At 31.7% G+C, this 21,065-nt stretch overlaps 1 protein-coding gene across 1 annotated transcript in view; it reads right to left on the bottom strand.

Annotated features, from left to right (window-relative positions):
• Positions 1-21,065, bottom strand: part of LOC115878283 (protein timeless homolog) — a 469,464-nt gene that overhangs the window by 370,660 nt on the left and 77,739 nt on the right. The window contains exon 8 of the mRNA XM_030894737.1: positions 9,750-9,909. Within this exon, the coding sequence (XP_030750597.1) occupies positions 9,750-9,909 (160 nt within the window). The remainder of the gene's footprint in view (positions 1-9,749; positions 9,910-21,065) is intronic.

Below are 21,065 nucleotides of genomic sequence, written 5' to 3'. Positions count from 1 at the left end.
AACTGCAATTCTTTCCCCATTTAATCGACTCTATCTCCAGTAGTTTCCGAGATACCTATCGAAAACATCGTAGGAAACTCACCCTGTATATCGTTACACTTGCTTTAGCTTCCTTGCATATATTGGCGAGAGTTTCTATAAGACCTGCCAGGGACAAATATGAACTAAATTATCCAATTAAACGACACATTAAACGAACAGAATAAGAATATGAGAGCAAGCAAACGCGGAAAACTCTTTTAATTAACATAAAAAGCAACAAACTCATGCCAACGCGAGCACACATCAAAGCCGGGGAAAACTTATTTGACGCGACAGTTCCGCCGCAAGTACATTTAATTAAAAAACACCGAAGGAAAATTTAGCAGAATCCGAACGGCAAAAAATAAATTAATTCAGAACAAGGTCAGGCTAAACCTTTCCTTTTTTAATTAATCACATTTTAGAAAACCACCTTAATAAATAACAATGCGGTTAAAGAAAAAGCTTGTTGACTGTTCTAAAATTGAATTTAAGGCCACTTTTATAAAGTGGAATATAATTAAAGAATTTTTCAAATAAAAATAATTAATTTTTCTCAAACGCAATTAATATTAAAGGAAGTGTTATATTTAGAAAAGTATATAAATAAACTATTAATATAACGAATCATTTAATGGTGGGTTCATACAGCCAAATAAAATAAAATAAGAATAAAATAAAATAAGAAATAAGGAATTCTTATTTGTGTGCGTTCATACAGTCAAATAAAATAAAATAAGAAATATATATTTGCTCATGCGCAGTACGATGAGGCTGGATAAAAGTTAACTTTTACGATTGTTTATAGTAATTTTACTATTTATAGTATATTTATTTATTCGTTGCCTACTATATTATACATTTTACTTATGTGAAATTAAAAAATAAATTAAATCCAAACTGAAAATATTTGTAGGTTAGAATTAAGCGTGCGCAAAGCCGTTTTCACATAAAATAAAACAAGAAGTTAAAAGATAAAGACTTCTTATTTTATTTGTTATTTTATTTGGCTGTATGAACGCATGTACGGTATCCCATATAACCAACTTTCTTATTTTATTTTATTTTATTCTTATTTTATTTTATTTGGCTGTATGAACCCACCATAAGACTTTTCCTTAGAGGCTACTATTACACTATCAAATTTCTTTGTCAAAGATTTTATTTCAAAAATTATTTTATAAAGAATTTGACAATTTTATAAAAACATTGTCAAATTTTCAAAATCATTTAAAAGATATTCTTTTTTGTAGATTTCCTGCTGTAGAATACCAACCACCCGGTTGTGCCTGTCCAGATAATGCCGCGGTGCAAAATATGTACATCCAAAGCAGATTTGTTGAATTGTTTTCGGAAAGGTATTGCATAGTCAGCATCTGTCATTAGGTAAGTCCTTTTTGGCTATTATTTTTAGAACAATTTTAGTTGGTATTTGCTGGTCTTGTATAGCTATAATAAATCCTTCGGTCTCAGCTCTGAGCTCTCCATCTTTGAGAAAACGTAATGACAAATTTCGGTCAACGTCGGGGTTAGATAAGTTGGATGGATATCTTCCGTGTAAGGCTTTCCCTTTCCAGTCATCGGTTAGTTCCTCAATACCCTCAGTACCTGCAGGCAATCTTTGACTTGCTAAGTTTAAAGGTGTCAAATTCCTGTCGGCGGTCTTAATAGCTGAAAGGAGAGGATTACAGTTGAAGGTTGGAGCTTTTGGTGTTACACAGCAAAATAAAAACACTAAATCACCACTATACACCATAACAATTTTACTTTTACACTGGACGCGCGTTTCGCTAACCATGTTAGCATCATCAGCAGATGATTATAAACTAAAGCACAATCTACAAGTTGAGCGTTTATATACTCGCTCAGTGGGCACCGAGTGGGCGTGGCAAAATCTAGCCAACCGAGTCAGAGCCCACTGAGCGTAACAGTTTCCGCCACTAGAGTAGTAGGAACAAAGAACTTGAAGGAATTGGACAGTTGTCTCTGTTCATACTATCTTTATATTTATTAATTCTGATGCTTTCATATGCATCTAATTGCCTGTAAATTGAGACTTGTTTAATTAATTTTAAATTATTAAGATCTATACAATGTTCTTTATCAACAATGTTCGGCAACGCAAGATTTATCCGGTCTACCATATCTTATCTGAGCTAAATGTTCTTTAAATCTAGTTAATATTGATCTTCTAGTTTGCCCAACATATTTCTGATTACAATCTTTACAAGAAATTTCATAAATACCTGACCTTTCCAGTGGAGGTGTTTTATCCTTTGGATTGCCTAATAATTGTTGTAATTTATTATTAGCACTATACACAAGTTTATAATTGACATTCTTAAAAATTCCTTTTAGACCACGGGATAACTATCAAACGGTATCGAAAAATATTTAGACGTATCTTTCTCCACTTGAAAAGTCGAATTTTCAGAAATCATTAACCTATACCTACGTTTTCTAATTAATATATCAACTAGTGAAGGAGAATATCCATTACACTCAGCTACATTCCTAATGTAATCTCTTTCTATTTCATATCTTTCGTTGGAAAGTGGGAAACTAAGTAATCTATAAACTAAGAAATTTAAACTAGCCATTTTATGTTCAACACTATGATGTGATTCATTAGGAATATATCTGGGTGTGGTCGTATTTTTCCTATAGATATCAAATTCCAGGCAATTATTAGTATTTCTAATAACTAATACATCTAGAAATGGTAATCTGTCGTTGTTCTCAATTTTATGCGTAAATTTAATGGAAGGAAAACGATTATTTAACTTAGTTATCTATGGTGTCTGAATGTGTGTCAAAAAGAGCAAAAATATCATCCACATACCTAAACCATACTCTTGGAAAATACTCAAACTGATTCTTAGCCTCCACTTCGAACCTGCTCATGAATAAATTAGCTAAAAATGGAGACAATGGATTACCCATTGCTGTACCTTCCCGCTATTCAAAAAAGTTGTTATTAAATTGAGAACAATTTAGGCTGCTACAAGTTCCATTTACCCTTTAAGTTGTTCTGGGTTGCTCGCGTAACATTTTAAATCATCTATGTAAAGCAAGTGGAAAATCTTTACTTGGGGATTGTTCTTCACAACATAGCCATATTTGCTAGATCTAAGCATGGAGCTGAGTGGGTTTATAGCCATGCAAAACATTAATGGACTTAAGCTATCACCTTCGAATATCCCTCTTCGGACTTTTAATGGTTTGGTTTGATAGCTGCCCCCGAAGAAGTAACGAGAAAAGATGTTTGCCATTGCTGCATTAAATATTAAAGAGTTCTGACTATTGAGGTATCTATCTTGTAGATCTCCATAATTTTAAGTAGCCATGAGTGTGGTACGGAGTCGAACGCTTAATTAACGCGTATTAATAATACTTAATCTATATTTATCTAAGAAAATAAAACAACCGAACTCAATGTAATTACCCAGCTCGCTTAACAACTTTAATGTTTAAAAAATTCTAATACCTATTATAAAAAGTGTCATTTGCCTGCTAATCCTATTTAAAATATTTTTTTCCGGAAAATCGTTACGGGGTATAAAATTTAAAATTTAAATTTGGAATGAAAATATATCCGTTGGAATACAAAGCAGATTATTAACTTAAATACAGAAAATGTTAACATCTAAACGTATTTAAACGTTAAGATTATTAAAAACAGAAGTTATTTTTTCTTAATCTAAAACTTTGTGAAATATAAAAAAATATATTTTGCAAATTGTATATATTTCGTTAAAAAACTCTCTACCACATCCAAAGAGAGAGTAGATTTTTTTAAAAAAATTTTACAGCTGTTTTTATTTTTTTATTTATTTAGAGCTGTCGGTAACAGCGATCAAAATACGCCGTAGATGTATTTTGATTGCTATGGTTAGGCGTATTTTGATTACGTTGGTTAGTCTCTGGAGTAAGTTTTTTTTGTTTATAGATTGCACGCGAAATACCCGATCAATTTTGTAGAACTGTTGGTAAGGTTAGGATATATTATTATAATTTGTACGTTTTTGAAATTTAGGTTAAATTATGCTACCATTACTTAAGAACTTACTCTCCAAAGTTAAAAGTTTATAATAAAAGACAAGAAAATAACCCACGATTTAAATTTGGCGGGAACTGTGAGTTGGAGTTGGACAGTTGGACGGTACGGCTAGACACAAGTGGACACAATATACCTACAAGGCCGCAATGATTAACTTCACCCCCTCTCATACAATCTAGTGATGGGTTGTTATTTAACTATCTGTTATTTTATAACAATTATTTAGAAATAACATAACGCAACCGTTACTACTTCTAAAAAATAACAGAATAACAGAAGTCGGAGCTCTGCACCGCCACGAAATGCTATGCTGCTCGAAGCAATTCCAAAAAACAACTAGTATGGATGGAAAACATGTTATTTCGTCAACCATCGATACAGGCGGCGAGACAACGGACAACGGAGTGGGGAATGCGCAACGGCGAACGTAGCTACTTCGGTCGATGCCGTCGACGGTCGTATTGGGCTTACAACAGCTTAAAAATAATAGGATATAAAAGAAGCAGGTTTTTTGAAACAGTTGCGGGCATAACGCCTGGCGGTCGAGATAATAGGAGTGGGAAAGGAACGCTGCTGCATCGGTCGATTGTCGATGGAGGCTCGCAACGGGTTGGAAAAGCAGTCATTTTAGATACGTTGTTTTTCAACCTGTTACGAGCATAACAGGGCGGCGGTCGAGATAATCGGAGTGGGAAAGGAACGCTGCTGCATCGGTCGATTGTCGATGGAGGTTCGAAACAGGTTGGAGAATAACGCATCAGTTGTTTTAAATAGATTGTTTTTCAACCTGTTACGAGCATAACGGGCGGAGGTCGAGATATTATGGCGCTGTATGTTTCAGTACGTTATTAAGTTTCAATATTTAGGTATTTATTTATTCTGAAAAATGTTCAGAATAATATTTTAAGATTTTTTAAAAATGTATACAGGGTGTTTTGAAAAATCTGGTCATTGATTAATCACGATCCTAATTAAAGCCCTTGACAAAAAAGCTGATTTTTGGAAAACGGATTGACTTTAGGGTGTAGAGGTTCGATAAGAAGAGATTTTTCGAAACTCTAATTCTAAGGGGGTGAAACCACCCTCATACAATATTTGTTATTTAAAAAACGGTTAGTCTTTCGGGAAAACGCTTGGACACGCATAATTTATTTTTTTTTACATACTTTGAAATTTTTTAAAAAATCATACAGGGTGTTCCAAAAAATTGTGTAATTGATTAACCACGATTCTGCTTAAACTACTCGACGTTTAAAGCTTATTTTTGGCAAATGTGAGAAAATTCTATCCAGTTTGTATGTTAATAGAAATTCTTGCTTTGCTTTATCATCACCATTACAAATTATTAATTCGACGCGAACGAAGTCGCGGGTACACGCTAGTTTAAGTGTAAAATTAATTCGAACTCTAGTGTGTAGTTGGTTTACTTATGAAGAGTATACTACACATTTTCTTATACTGCTATTTTTTTACCGCAAATGGTAAAATTATAACTAAGAGCTTCTCGCCCGTCGAGTGGGATGCACCCTGGACCGGATCGAGGGGCAAGGCGTAGGTAGATCGGAATGTATACGTATAGACGAGTGGCGGAATTTTGTTTTTTTTATATCGCAATTTGTAAACAGCGCTTATTTGTAAACAACCACCGTTTTTAGAGAGGTACTTTAGTAACAATCGATATTTAGAAATGTTTTGACACCCTGGAAATACTACCACCGAGCATGTCATTGTTGCAACTTCCAACTGCGTTAATACGCCTGGCGGTGACCGCCTCATACTCTTTCAGATATTTAGCAATAAAATAAAGAAACCTGTTATTTTTAAGCTGTTATTTTAAGCTGTTTTTTTATAAATAACTATAACAGTTTCAACTGTTATCTAAAAATAACAGTTTTGCCCATCACTAATACAATCTACATCTACATCTGCAACACTAACTTGCTTAAGATTATATTTTATTACTTTATCGACAAAAATTATTTATTTATTTTTGACTTATTAAAATGTCCTATATACAGAACAAGGTCAAAAGAAATATCAATGTGAAACACAAAGTGTATTGAATTTACTCTACACATACGCTATGACAAAGAGAATGTAGACATGCCCTATCTAAAAGGGGCAATACTGGATAAAATAGAATTTAGAAAACAATTTAGTTTCCTTTGTAACCACACGGGTTCTATAATTTAATAAGCGAAGTGGTGAATGTGACATAAATCAAGAAACAGACTTTTGATAAGGGCACAAAGCAGGGAAACTCGGGCAGGACAACTTTAATACAATAAATTGGAGTTAGAATGGTCTATAATAGGGTGTAGAAATTTTCCGGAGTTTCATAGAGATTTGACGGATATAAAAATCTTGTTAAGATAAATTAATTGTTAGGTTAGCCTCATTTGAAATATTAATAACCCTAAAATACCTTTTTAAAAAGTAAAAATACGATGCGTTGCGCTATTGTTTGTGATGTTGGCGAACTCAATTTTCCTAAAATAGTTTTATACAGATGGTGAAAATACACGCAAAGATATATTTCAGTTAAATGCAACAAGGTGTTCAAAATAAATGTACAGGTTGTTAATTTGTTTATTACTCGCGGCAAGAGCTTTATGGTTGAAATATGGCAACCTCGGCCCGCTCGTCGAGAGACGACGCGACGGGACGGAGTCGGCAGCTTAGCTTAGTACTCATTTAGAATGTAGGCAGTGTTGTCATTCTGTTCTCCAATAAGTAACTGTCCAGTTAACAATCTGTATATGTATATTCAAAAATAATTTTGAATTGTGAATCTCAACATTCCCAAAACCTTTTCCATTTAACATTTCTTTTTTGTCATTGTCAAGACAACAATAAAGTAATGAACATTATTCTATCGTTGGTTCACCCTGTACAGTGCAACTCAGAAACATACACACACATAGTAATACTTCGTAAAATTTATATTTTGATTGTAAAAACCTATTTCGGTTTTAGGATTTAAAATTATGGTATTTTAAGTAGTTTTTATGTCTCGGTTAGTAGTCTAAAACAACTATGCTTTTATACATTCGTTCTTTTAGTAGTAACTATTATTTTCCTGATAGCACTTCAAAAGGAAGTAAAACCATTATTGACCATTACTAACTTAAGAATAAAAACTGTAAAGGAGTCATTTTTCCAACTCCCTTTTTTTTAACAAAGTTGTATTATATTTTTGAACGGTTTCATATCCAATTTCAGTAACCAAAGTTTTCTCGAAAGCATTTACACCTGATTTTATGCGTCTATAATAAAATATATAATTCTACTTAGTGTAGTATTGAAACTGCTTCTTATATTGGTATTGCACTAAAACTCGGGATCAGGGAAAAGCACAATGTCCACTGGAGAAACAGACAGGGGCACAGGCACAGCAAGGCTTTTATCCTTGTTTATATATTCTTAAAGTTTCTCAACCGACTAGACAAAATGTGCTGCCAACTGGAGGTCAAATCGTGAACCTTTCGGGGCGGAGTCAAAAATATCGATTATTTTCGTTATTTTCCTCAGAGTAATGTAATAATATAGCCCAGGGTTTCTGCGAACTTTAATAGTGATCAGCTGATTAAGAAATTTAAACAAAACTTTTATTTTATTGTAAATTGTGGATTATTTTTGCCTGTTATTTTAAGAATTCTAAACGGTATTAACAAAGAAATTATTATTTCGATATGTTCGTACATTATTTATAATTTATGATAATGCTAATTGCTGTTAATTAATATTTTAAAAAAAGTTACATACCTATTTTAATTTGATTTAATGCAGGTTTATAAAAGAACCATTTCATGCTTAGATTATTTTATTCTAAATTGAGTGCTTTACGAATTTTACGATATTTTTCTTTTGAAAACATAAAACTTTTTACATTTTTGATGCCAACTAATTGGCACGGTATTATTGGTATGGAAATTAGCCAAGAAAGAAAAGAATAGGCTATAACTTGCAATTTTTCGAAAAAAAAAACATATTATACCTATATCGCTGAAAAGCTTAAAAAATGGCGCTTTTTATGAAGTCATGGCTAACTATGGTTTCCATTTAAAAAAACATGTTTGTGTCGTAAGTCAAAAATGGCAGACTTTAGAAAAAAAACAGAAAACACAAACTCATTAGGTATGTGATTATCTACAACTTTTTTCTGAAAACTTTTTATCTAAAATACCGTATGATCAAATAAAAACGGCGTCAGCGATGGCTATGAAATGACGATCGATGATATTTCCCATATAATTTTACATATAAAATGACAGCCATCTTCATTTCATAGCCATCGTTGACGCCGTTTTTATTTGATCATACGGTAGATTATAATGGAATTAGAGACAAGTTTTAAAATAGCCAAAATTATTTTTTTTCTAAATATCTAGTAAGCCTGGAACTTCTCCGAAAAATCCGAAAGACGCATATTTATGACTCCACAAAACTGCAATTCTTGTTATAGTGTATCTATCACAATACTTAATAGAATTACTACAATTAGAAGAAAAACAAAAAGAAAAAATACCCAAATGCCTTCACCTACTACTCATTTACAAAATAAACGAATATAATCTCTTATAAAAACACTACACAACCACTTCTTGTATTCTACACCGAAAAAATTATCAACTAATACTAATTAATCAAACAAAAAGAAAAAATAACCAAATTATCCCTTCACCTACTACTTAACTACAAAATAAACTATAAAAACACTACTAAACTATTTCTGGTATTCTACACTAAACATTATAATTAAACTTAATACAATTAATCTAATTTTACACTACAACTACAAAGAAATAAGAACATTTTTTAAAACTAGAAGAAACAGAACTTCGGTACGTCTCCACCAGTATAATAGATCAAGCGGACAAAGAATATAAAATACTTTAAAAATATGCATTCAGAAAGAAAAAAATTCTCGAAAATTATCTAAACAAACATTTTTTTTTCTTATCAGTGAAAAACATCGGCCTCGTCGGCCTTGCGGAATTTGTCGGGTATTTACAATGGTCGAATTGTATAATTACCAGCTTTTATAGCATATGTAATAGACAAAAAGTATCTGGTCGATTAGTAACCAATTGGCACAGTCCGAAAATTATCGATTTTTATTTTTTCTGTTTTTATTGGTCGCTTCAAAACTCAGAGTAACAAAAAATATTTTTCTCTAGTAAAAGACTGTGAAATACGCCCCGCCATCTGGTGCTTTACATCCATAAACTTCTTAGGTTGAGCTACTGTAAAAATGCATATACAAGGCTTTTATCCAAGGACCTAGCTCTAAAACCGCAAAAGAACTGCTAATGCTTAGCAGGAATGAAGCGCGGATTACAACAGGCTTGACAGGACACATGGCTGTCAAGTGTTACCTGAACAAGCTCAACCTGTATCAAGGAAGTCTTTGCTGCAGACTCTGCGATAAAGATCCTGAAACAGCGGAGCACATAATATGTCACTGCGAGAGTCTGTATCGCAAGCGATACTATTTATTTGGGAAAGCTAGGCTAGAACCTGGAGGAACTATGCTCCCATCCTATCAAGGACCTGCATAAGTTAGTGCAGGGCACAGGGATAGGATTCTATATCTGCAGGGTGCAGATATAGAAAGGTCCCTTGTTATGGAAAAAAATATATTGGTATACTTATAACTACAACTTACTTTTGGTCGTCAATTGGAATATCTGAAGCTGCATCAAAAGGTGGAACGTCACAAGAGATATCCTTATTATTTTCCAATACCGATGAAATCTGAGGGGACACTTCATCCCACATACCGTCTAAATCAAGTTCTCTGGGTTGAGAAGCAACAGCTGATCGTCCTAAAAATAACAGGAGTATATTGTATTTTCTTGGATAGATATATAAAAATTTTAGTTTTTTTTCTAGTTAATAGTCAACCATAATTAAACAATAGTATATTGTTTTATTAGGAGTAAAAATGATACTTCTTGTGGAGAGGCTGTACGTTTGACATTACAGGCGAGGCACAAAAAGTCATTTTTACTCCTAATAAAACAATATACTTTTAGGCGTAAAAGTGCTTTACTTTTACGCCGCGTCGTAAAAATTAATACTTTTGTGACGTTTGAAAAAAAAGTAACTTATTTTCAAAAAGTATTTGAAGAATAATATTATTTAATAAAAAAACAATTGAAAAACATGAATCATGTCTACTGATCAAATAGTATATATAGATGGCATTCATAAAATATATGAACAAAGAAATGCACCCAAAAGGCTATAAAGTTCGTCGATTCTGAATGGAAACCTCCACTTTTCTTTTATGCACCGTAGAATGAAAAAGACACTTTGTACGAAGTTGTCTACATTTATAGTTTCCAAATATTTGCAAGTATTATCTTACTATACACATCTTCAAAAGAACTGTTTTTTATTACCCATAAAAACAATCTACCAATATTTAAACTTTTACGTCCAAAATACGACCGAAAATAATTTCTTAATTACTTTGAGTCGTTAAAGCCAACGCGAGATAATAAGATTTATTATGATCGAATTGATTCTCCGCAATTCATTATGTCAACAACGCCACGGGTAAAATTTTAATTTTCTTTATTATTTTACCTACTTGTGGCTTCCAAATTCAAATTTATTTACGGCAAACCGGTCGTCGACTGCTCGGTTCTTGAAAAGGGGAAAATTAGACCGTCGGATAAGGATGGTAACCATATATCGATGTATTAAATATATCGATATACAGGGTTGTTCACCACATACGACACGGAGTATTGTAGCTAAACGACTAGATTTTTACAAATCGTAAGTTTTGGGTTCGTTGAAGGAGTATTAGAGCTACAATTTAAAAATATTTTTACAAGATAAAAGTGTCCCAAATAAATAAAAAATATCAAAGTTGTATTTTTTTGTACTCTATACATTACTACATTTTTAGTTTCTACGATTAAAATAAAGGTAAATTTGATTAAGGTTTATTACACTTAAACCTTACCGTTTTTGAAATATTTTCAATTTTGTGAAATTGCAGTATAAATTTTAAGGCTTCATTTCTCCGAGGATATCAAAGTTTTTAATACTAAATATCTACTGAAGTTTATTTATTAATCAGTTATTGTGTTGCAATAATAAAAACATTACTACCTTATACAGAGTGTCTAAAAATTTATTTTAAATAATTACTAGCTTTAAACGGCAATAACTTGTTTAATTTAAATGGAACACCCTGTATATTTTATGAGAATCAGATGCACAATTTAATTGTCTATAAAATTGTATTATACCATTTTTTACCTATCTCTTCAAGTTTCCGTAGAAAATGCATTTTCTTGTAATTTAGAACTCATTTATCAATATGCCCATGGAATACCGACATTTTAGATTAGTTTTAAAGATGTACCAAATTTTTAAAGAGTACAGATACTAATATTGTCAATATAGTTCGTTTATTTCATTAAAAAATAAAAAAAAACTGTTTAAATATTTGTTAAAGAGGACCAGTTAATATGATTCCAATATTCAAACTACATTAATTGACTGTTTGCGTTGATTAATAATAATTGCTTCAAATACTAAAAAAGTGAATTATGTATGTGTATTAGACAGTGTGGTAAAAAGTAACACCTTAAAAATGATATTTAATTTTTTGACAAATGCTTATTTATAACAACAGAGACGTTCATTTTCATAACTTATTATTATATTGATTTCTGATTCAAATCCACATTTATTTAGAATAATTTATTAACGAACACAATTAAGTATGAAGTTAATTAATATAGACTGCTGGTATATTTAATTAATGGTATACTGTTTTATAAAGATTTAAATAGTTTTCTTTTTGGTTCTCATAAAATATACAGGGTGTTATATTTAAATTAAATAAGTTATTGCCATTTAAAGCTAGTCATTATTTAAAATAAATTTTTAGACACTCTGTATAAGGTAGTATAATTTTTATTATTGCAACACAATAACTGATCAATAAACTTCAGTAAATATTTAGTATTAAAAACTTTGATATCCTCGGAGAAATGAAGCCTTAAAATTTATACTGCAATTTCGCAAAATTGAAAATATTTCAAAAAACGGTAAGGTTTAAGTGTAATAAACCTTAATCAAATTTACCTTTATTTTAATCGTAGAAACTAAAAATGCAATAATATACAGGGTGTTCCTTTTAAAAAAAAATACAACTTTGATATTTTTTATTTATTTGGGACACTCTGTTTCAAAAAATCATGAAAATGGGGCTAAAAATAACAAAAATAATTAACACTTTAAAGTTGACGAAACATTTTTCCGTTGTGTTTTTTTTGCATCTGAGAGTACATCGATATATTTTCAAGTTGCCTCATCCCTAATCTAAGCAATTTAAATAACGAAGCGTTCCCCTAAAAAGGCCGATGGAAAATAGGCTTTACTTTGACCATTAGACGGGGCTTTACCATGTTTTGCAGCCGGCCGGACCGCAAATAGCCGAATTAAAAGACGTTCGGATAGGGCAACGTTATTTTTTATTGGATACTTCTCGACCAAACCTTTTCGACACGGCGATCGCTCGCCTTTTCCGGACATTTTCACGATTAATAGCCCCAATAAAAAACGATTAGTCCCAAGATAACTAATACTTTTTCTGTTTCAATTTTACCGCTGAACAAGGAGAAAACGCTTCCGCTACAATGGAAACGTGAAATATGCTTTATATTAAAGGGGAGCTATCAGGTTGATTTTGATATATATATGAAATATACATGGTGTCTCAAAATAACTAACTTCAAGTAATGACGAGTTAAACTAAAGAGAAAAAATTTGTACAATGCGATCGTTCGTTTCTACGGCTCGTTCTGTAATGCATTTAATTAATATTTTTGTTAAAATGATATTTACCGACTATAAACCATTAAATATCGGACTAAAAAAAAATTACTAACTTCAACTTAATGAACAGTGCTTTCCATAAAATTAATAAAATGAAAAATATACGAAATAATATACATGTACTGATTTCTTTCGAAAATCGACAACTATGAAACTATGATCCCTTCCCTGACACAAACGGTACATTATGAGACAGGAAATTGTAGAAAGAAATAAGCCCTATAACATAGGATACAACATTTTAATGAACAGTGCTTTGCGTAAAATCAATAAAATGAAAAATATACGAAATAATATACATGTACTGATTTCTTTCGAAAATCGACAACTATGAAACTATGATCCCTTCCCCGACACAAACGGTACATTGTGAGACAGGAAACTGTAGAAAGAAATAAGCCCTATAACATAGGATACAACATTTTAATAAACAGTGCTTTACATAAAATCAATAAAATGAAAAATATAAGAAATAATATACATATACTGATTTCTTTCGAAAATCGACAACTATGAAACTATGAACACTTCCCGGACACAAACCGTACATTGTGAGATAGGAAATTGTAGAGAGAAACAAGACCTATAAGATAGGATACAACATTTTAATGAACAGTGCTTTCCATAAAATCAATAAAATGAAAAATATACGAAATAATATACATGTTACTGATTTCTTTCGAAAATCGACAACTATAAAACTATGAACCCTTCCCGGACACAAACGGTACATTGTGAGACAGTAAATTGTAGAGAGGAACAAGCCCTATAACATAAGATACAACATTTTAATGAACAGTGCTTTACATAAAATCAATAAAATGAAAAATATACGGAATATACATGTACTGATTTCTTTGGAAAATCGACAACTATGAAACTATGAACACTTTCCGGACACAAACCGTACATTGTGAGATAGGAAATTGTAGAGAGAAACAAGACCTATAAGATAGGATACAACATTTTAATGAACAGTGCTTTCCATAAAATCAATAAAATGAAAAATATACGAAATAATATACATATACTGATTTCTTTCGAAAATCGACAAATATGAAACTATGAACCCTTCCCCGATACAAACGGTACATTGTGAGACAGGAAATTGTAGAAAGAAACAAGCCCTATAACATAAGATACAACATTTTAATGAACAGTGCTTTCCATAAAATCAATAAAATGAAAAATGTACGAAATAATATACATATACTGATTTCTTTCGAAAATCGACAATTATGAAACTGATCCCTTCCCCGACACAAACGGTAATGGGTTAAGATATTATGTAAATTTTGGGGAACAAATAGATGTAATTAAAATTTTGTCGCCTACCCAGTCCCACAGGCCACGAGCCGCCACTGCATTGTCCTACACATAAAAAAAACATAAAAATATCGGAATATATTCAATTATTGCGGAATACAATCTACGTTTTGAAATTTTTAGATTTTAATACTTTCCATTGAAACTATTTTAGTTTTCACCATTTGTTTCCCCTATTTCCATTTATTTAGCTTCCTATTGATTGATTCCAGCGCTTTGACGTATAATTCAAACAGCTTGATTATCCACGCCCACTTCGGTTCTGTTCATGCTGACATATGATTAGCGCCAGTAAGTTTTTAACGGAAGTGGAACATCAAATAGCACTCTGGCACATACATAATTAATTTTTAATCATCTTTTTAAATGACACTCTAGTTATGTTTTATTAGATCGATCGGTGCAAATTGCATATATGCGTGTTCCTAACAAATAATAATTGAGCAACAGGATAATACATAATTCACGTGATCTAAACATACGTAATGTTGCTTATAAATACAAAATTAAATAAAATATATTAATATATTTAATAATAAATAAAGTATTCTGTACAGAGTGTCCTATTTTCGTGCGTGTTGCAGAGTTTCTCGTTAATTATTAATTTTTCTTTAAAGAGAAAATTGCAAGTATCCAATCCCTCATTACCAAAATTGTATGCGTTGCCAAAAGTTCATAAACCGGACAAGTCTATGCGCCAATTGTTTCGGCTGTAGGTCCTCTGACTTATAATTTGGCAAAATGGTTATCAAGGGAGTTCGAAAATTTACCTAATCATGAACCTTCTTTCTCAGTTAAAAATAATATTGAATTCATTAACAAAATTAAAAATATAACATTGCATGAAGGTGAAATTTTGGTCTCCTTTGATGTATCTCCGTTGTTCCCAAGTGTTCCAATTCCACATACTTTAGGCTACTTGAAGAAATTACTGAACGCAAATGGTCTCGACAACAAAACTGTGATTGAATATATTGAGCTTACATCATTATGTATGAAACAAAATTGTTTTCAATTTAATAACAACTTTTTTGAACAGCGGGAAGGTACAGCAATGGGTAATCCATTGTCTCCATTTTTGGCTAATTTATTCATGAGCAAGTTTGAAGTGGAGGCTAAGAATCAGTTTGAGTATTTTCCAAGAGTATGGTTTAGGTATGTGGATGATATTTTTGCTGTTTTTGACACACATTCAGACACCATAGATAATTTTATTTCTAAGTTAAATAATCGTTTTCCTTCCATTAAATTTACACATGAAATTGAGAACAACGACAGATTACCATTTCTAGATGTATTAGTTATTAGAAATACTAATTATCTGCGTTAATTATTAAAAATGATAATTAACGCAGATATGTTCCTAATGAATCATATCATAGTATTGAACTTAAAATGGCTAGTTTAAATTTCTTAGTTCATAGATTACTTACTTTTCCACTTTCCAACGAAAGATATGAAATAGAAAGAGATTACATTAGGAATGTAGCTGAGTGTAATGGATATTCTCCTTCACTAGTTGATAAAATAATTAGAAAACGTAGGTATAGGTTAATGATTTCTGAAAATTCGACTTTTCAAGCGGAGAAAGATACGTCAAAATATTTTTCAATACCGTTTGATAGACAGTTATCCCGTGGTCTAAAAGGAATTTTTAAGAATGTCAATTATAAATTTGTGTATAGTACTAATAATAAATTACAACAATTATTAGGTAATCCAAAGGATAAAACACCTCTATTGGACAGGTCAGGCATTTATGAAATTTCTTGTAAAGATTGTAATCAAAAATATGTTGGGCAAACTAGAAGATCAATATTAACTAGATTTAAAGAACATTTAGCTCAGATAAGACATGGTAGACCTGATAAATCTTGCGTTGCCGAACATATTGTTGATAAAGAACATTGTATAGATCTTAATAACTTAAAATTACTTAAACAAGTCTCAAATTACAGGCAATTAGATGCATATGAAAGCATCAGAATTAATAAATGTAAAGATAGTATGAACAGAGACAACGGTCCAATTCCTTCAAGTTCTTTGTTCCTACTACTATAGTGGCGGAAATCTAACTGTTACGCTCGGTGGGTTCTGACTCGGTTGGCTAGATCTTGCCACGCCCACTCTGTGCCCACTGAGCGAGTATATAAACGCTCCAATTGTAGATTATATTCCATTATATTCGCGTCCAGTGTAAATGTAAAAGTGTTTTGGTGTATTGTGGTGATTTAGTGTTTTATTTTGCTGTGTAACACCAAAGATTCCAACCCTCAACTGTAATACATTAAAAATATCAATAACTCCGATTGACAGGGTGTTATCTAAAACCAGTAAAAAGTGTTTATTAATAACCACTTAATCAGTTGCTTTATTTCATGCGCTTGGGGAAATACTGGTTCTTCTCTCTTTGTTCAGTACATTTTAGTGTACAGGATGTCCTACTAAGAAGAGCTCTCGGCTGTATCTCGAAAAGTACTAGCCGTAGGGCCTACGGAAGGAAATATTTATAACTAAAGGAGCTATGAGAAATTGCTGGAAATTATTTTCAAGTTTGTAAAACGGCCGTTAGATGACGCAACTGCTATGGAAAATAAGCCTTATTATTTGAAGTAGTTGAAGTTGTTGGCATTTTGAAAAAGGAATCAAAAGATACAAAAAAGGCTACTAAGACTATCAGTGTTGATCTAATAACAATTTGACGTTTATACTATTACGTCAAAAGCAACTTTTTTCCATCAAGCCTATCATGACCTCACTGAATTATCGTTTCTTGTTCACTGTTATTAATATTTTAATTATTAGATATTAATACATCTGGTATTACGGTATTGCGTCGCTTTTAAAATAAACTAACTGTTTCTATCTTATTTTTTTGTTAGAATGGGCATAATCAAGAGGGCTACTGATAGCGTGTTGTAAATATAAGGTAATTAAGGGGCTTATTTTTTGGTATTTATTATAATTTTGCTAATATTTTCGGTTTGAAAGAAGATATCAAGATGCGGTTTTCGCTGACTTTTTAAGCTTTTACTACTCTTTACTATCAGCTAAAATTACATATACTATCGTATTTAATTTTTTTGAAAAAACGAGCAACGTTTGATAAATTGTAAAACAGCGCCCCTTAGCCTCTACGTTCAAAAACTTATTATTAATATTTTTATGGTATAATATAGAGTACAGTACTGAGTTACAGCCGAGAGCTATTCTTAATGGGACACCCTGTACTGAACACATTGACTATACTCTGGAAAAATTATGATCATAGAAATTAAACTAACAACAGAAAAATACCATAAATAGATTACAGTTGAGGGTTGGAACTTTGGGTGTTACACAGCAAAATAAAAACACTAAATCACCACAATACACCAAAACACTTTTACTTTTACACTGGACGCGCGTTTCGCTAACCATGTTAGCATCATCAGCAGATGATTATAAACATTTACAGATGATATTAACAGGTTATAATCATCTGCTGATGATGTTAACATGGTTAGCGGAACGCGCCTCCAGTGTAAAAGTAAAAGTGTTTTGGTGTATTGTGGTGATTTAGTGTCTTTATTTTGCAATCTATAAATAGATTGAAAATAATAAACGATTATTCAAAGCGGAAAATATTAGACATAAACAATCGCATTTAAACTAAATTTTCAATATTTCAAAACGAAAAAAGAAAACATTTAACGCAGTTCTTAAAAATTACGCCACAAACACAATTTAGTCGAATTTTAAAAGCAGTCCAACGCTAAAAAAATATAAAATAAACCATTAAAAAACCTTTTAGACTTTTCGGATGACAGAGTAAACCGAGAAAAATGTATATTTAAATATCAAATTACATTGTTTAACGCGTGAAAGAAATAACTTTCCCGAGTAAATACCGATAGATTATGGAAATCTCGATGGAAATTAATGGAAATTTTATCTCTGCTCTTCTTTTTTGCGCCCTTGTTAGGAGCATTCATTCTGTAATAACAAAAAGTAAGAGCCTTTCGGTGTATCGACGGCAACAGCTGGCGACAAGAATATTTATTCGCTTTTTCGAGTTAATTTCGTGCGAGTTTTAATGTAAATCGGCATCGAAGTCGCTTTTTTCCGTGCGATGTAAACGCGAACCGTCAAAAGATCATTAAAGGAAATACAATCTCTTGAATTAAACATTAGGCGAAAACTTAATGACGTCTGTTTCACCAACGTCAGGCTAATAATTAAATTACTGGCTTTAAATAGACGAAATTAGTAGTACTGTCTATCGAATAAAAAAGAAAAAAAATACCTTTTTAGCCGAGACGTCTATTAAACAGTTGAAGTTTTGTTAAAATTACATTTTATCAACATTTTTAAAAGAAATAAAATTTAAAAATGCAATTCGTGGGATACAGGGCACAGAATAAATTTTAATAACGTACAAAATTATAATGAAAGAAGCGATAGCCTCTAAAAGAAAAATAAAAGAGGGTTTTTTAATAGAATCTAATAAAAATAAATGTATTGCCCATGCATCTGTAGATGTTAGTAATGTATGGCAATCGCTTCTTTGGATTTAAAGAACATAACATAAATAAACATAACATACGTAAAAATTAAAAATAATCATACAGAAAGTTTGGGGTTTTTTGGTTTTACCTTAAAGTTTAACTTGATATAATGTCATTTTAACAGAACGTCAAAGGTTTTCGTAGACGTATCTGTTTTAAAAAACTAAAGTGTTCTCGAATAGTCGAATTTAAATATTTTAAATAGTTTTTTTCTTTAATCTTTGTATTTTTTTTGCTTCCGACGACGGAAAGAGTTAAGCATTTTTTTGTTCGTTAGGCACATTTGTATATCTGTAAACCTAACTTCTGACAAGTAGTTTCCGCTTGGATTAATGCAAAAGTGTTTACAAAAAATAACTATTCTATTTTGTAGATTTTCTTGCAGTGGCGAAATACCCATATAGGATTTTTTAGAGAGATTTTTAAAAGAACGTGGACGGTTTTTAACAGTCTATACCAAAAAAGACCAATTTCATTAATATTAGATTTGCCGATGACACAGTTTTTATTGCCGACTCTGATACTGGACTCCAGAGTTTAGTGGAGCGACTTGAAAGCTCCTGTAAGACATACGGTATGAAAATAAATTCCTCTAAAACCAAAGTCATGGTATTCGGAAAGAACCGAAAAAAACAATTCCCAATAAAATAGAAGGCAGTACCTTAGAACAGGTCTCCAAGTTTAAATATTTGGAGTCCTGGATAGTTCACCATGAACAACGACGTGGAAATAAAAACCAGCATAGAACAAGCCAGAAATGTATTTTTAAAAATAAAGAACGTTTTCTAGAACCTCAGATTGGACCTGGAGTTGGGAACTAGGCTCGTCAGGTGTTATGTTTGGTCAATCCTATTATACGGAGCAGAAACATGGACACTGAAAGTTCAAGATATGAATCGCCTCGAATCGTTCGAAACATGGATATATCGAAGAATCCTTAAAATTCCATAGACAGCCCATATCACAAATACCGAAGATTACAACAGAATAGGCAGAGAAAGAGCTCAATAATTGGTCAATATAATACAAATAAGAAAAACATCATATTTAAAGCATATATTGAGAAATGAAAAATACCACGTCTTACAACTAATAGTTAAGGGTAAAATTGAAGGAAAAGGAGGACTTTAATATTCCGGACCAAAAAAACTATTAACTCCACTTCATACTAAAAACATTTTCAGAAATTGCTTTAAAATAATCCACACTAACGAATAAGCTACTAGACAGCGTTCAATTTTTGTTGCACTAAAGTGATATTAGCTTACCGTTTTAAGTATCTCCACGGCAACTTTATTTCAGAAGAAAATCATATAAAATAGTTTTATTGACAACGTCGCAAATTCTATGCGAAGAACATAGATGACATACCGATGATCGATTAACTGTCAATCGAAAAAGTCATAAAATTGCTGGCTTGAGATGATGTAAATAAATATATTTTCTTAATTAAGCTTACAAAGAAGATTCGTTACATAATTGTGCTTAAATTAGGTGATTCCACGTCTATATAAGGTAATAAAGTGCTAATATGTGATGTTTTTACTGAATCCGTGTAGAAAATTTTACATATTTACTGTCCGTCGCCTGTACCTAAAATACGTTTCTTTGCCGCTTTTTAAAGATAAAACACATTCATCCAACAATTTTTTTGCTTAAAAATGTTCAATTTAAGATAACCTTGCAAAAAAATCCCAAAAAAGTGTTAAATGCGTGGGGACCTATTGTGCATCAGAGCCGCACAATGTTCGACTTCAATGTCTGCTAGTAAGAATTTTTAAGTTTAAAGTATCACAACACTGTTTATTTAAACCAAAAACTCGTAATACAAAACTAAAATGTCAAAACGAATGACAATGTCAGGAAATAAATAATTAATGTGGCACCTTGACATTTTTTACAGCAGAGCTACCACCTGAATCACAACAGGAAATTTAAATTCCAGTTAAGCTGGGTTTTCATGCATCCGTTATCCGACGATACGATGATACGATATTAATTTTATTGGTTGAATTTAAAGGCTTCGATTGGTTAACTGTTTCTAACCAATAACAAGTTAACCAATCGAAGCCTTTAAATTCAACCAATAAAATTAATATCGTATCATCGTATCGGCGGACAACGGATGCATGAAAATCGAGCTTTAGTCAGCCTAATGTGAAAATCTGAATAATGTTCATGACTTAATAATAATCAAAGTAAAACCTATGAAGGCGGGTAAGGGGACAAATAACTCACAATCTTTA

The sequence above is a fragment of the Sitophilus oryzae genome, unplaced genomic scaffold (assembly GCF_002938485.1).
Source record: "Sitophilus oryzae breed Bouriz unplaced genomic scaffold, Soryzae_2.0 scaffold_1507_pilon_pilon, whole genome shotgun sequence".
In the NCBI taxonomy this organism is placed as follows: Eukaryota; Metazoa; Arthropoda; class Insecta; order Coleoptera; family Curculionidae; genus Sitophilus; species Sitophilus oryzae.
Note: the sequence above shows the minus strand (reverse complement) of the source record. Positions and strands in the feature narration are given on the sequence as shown.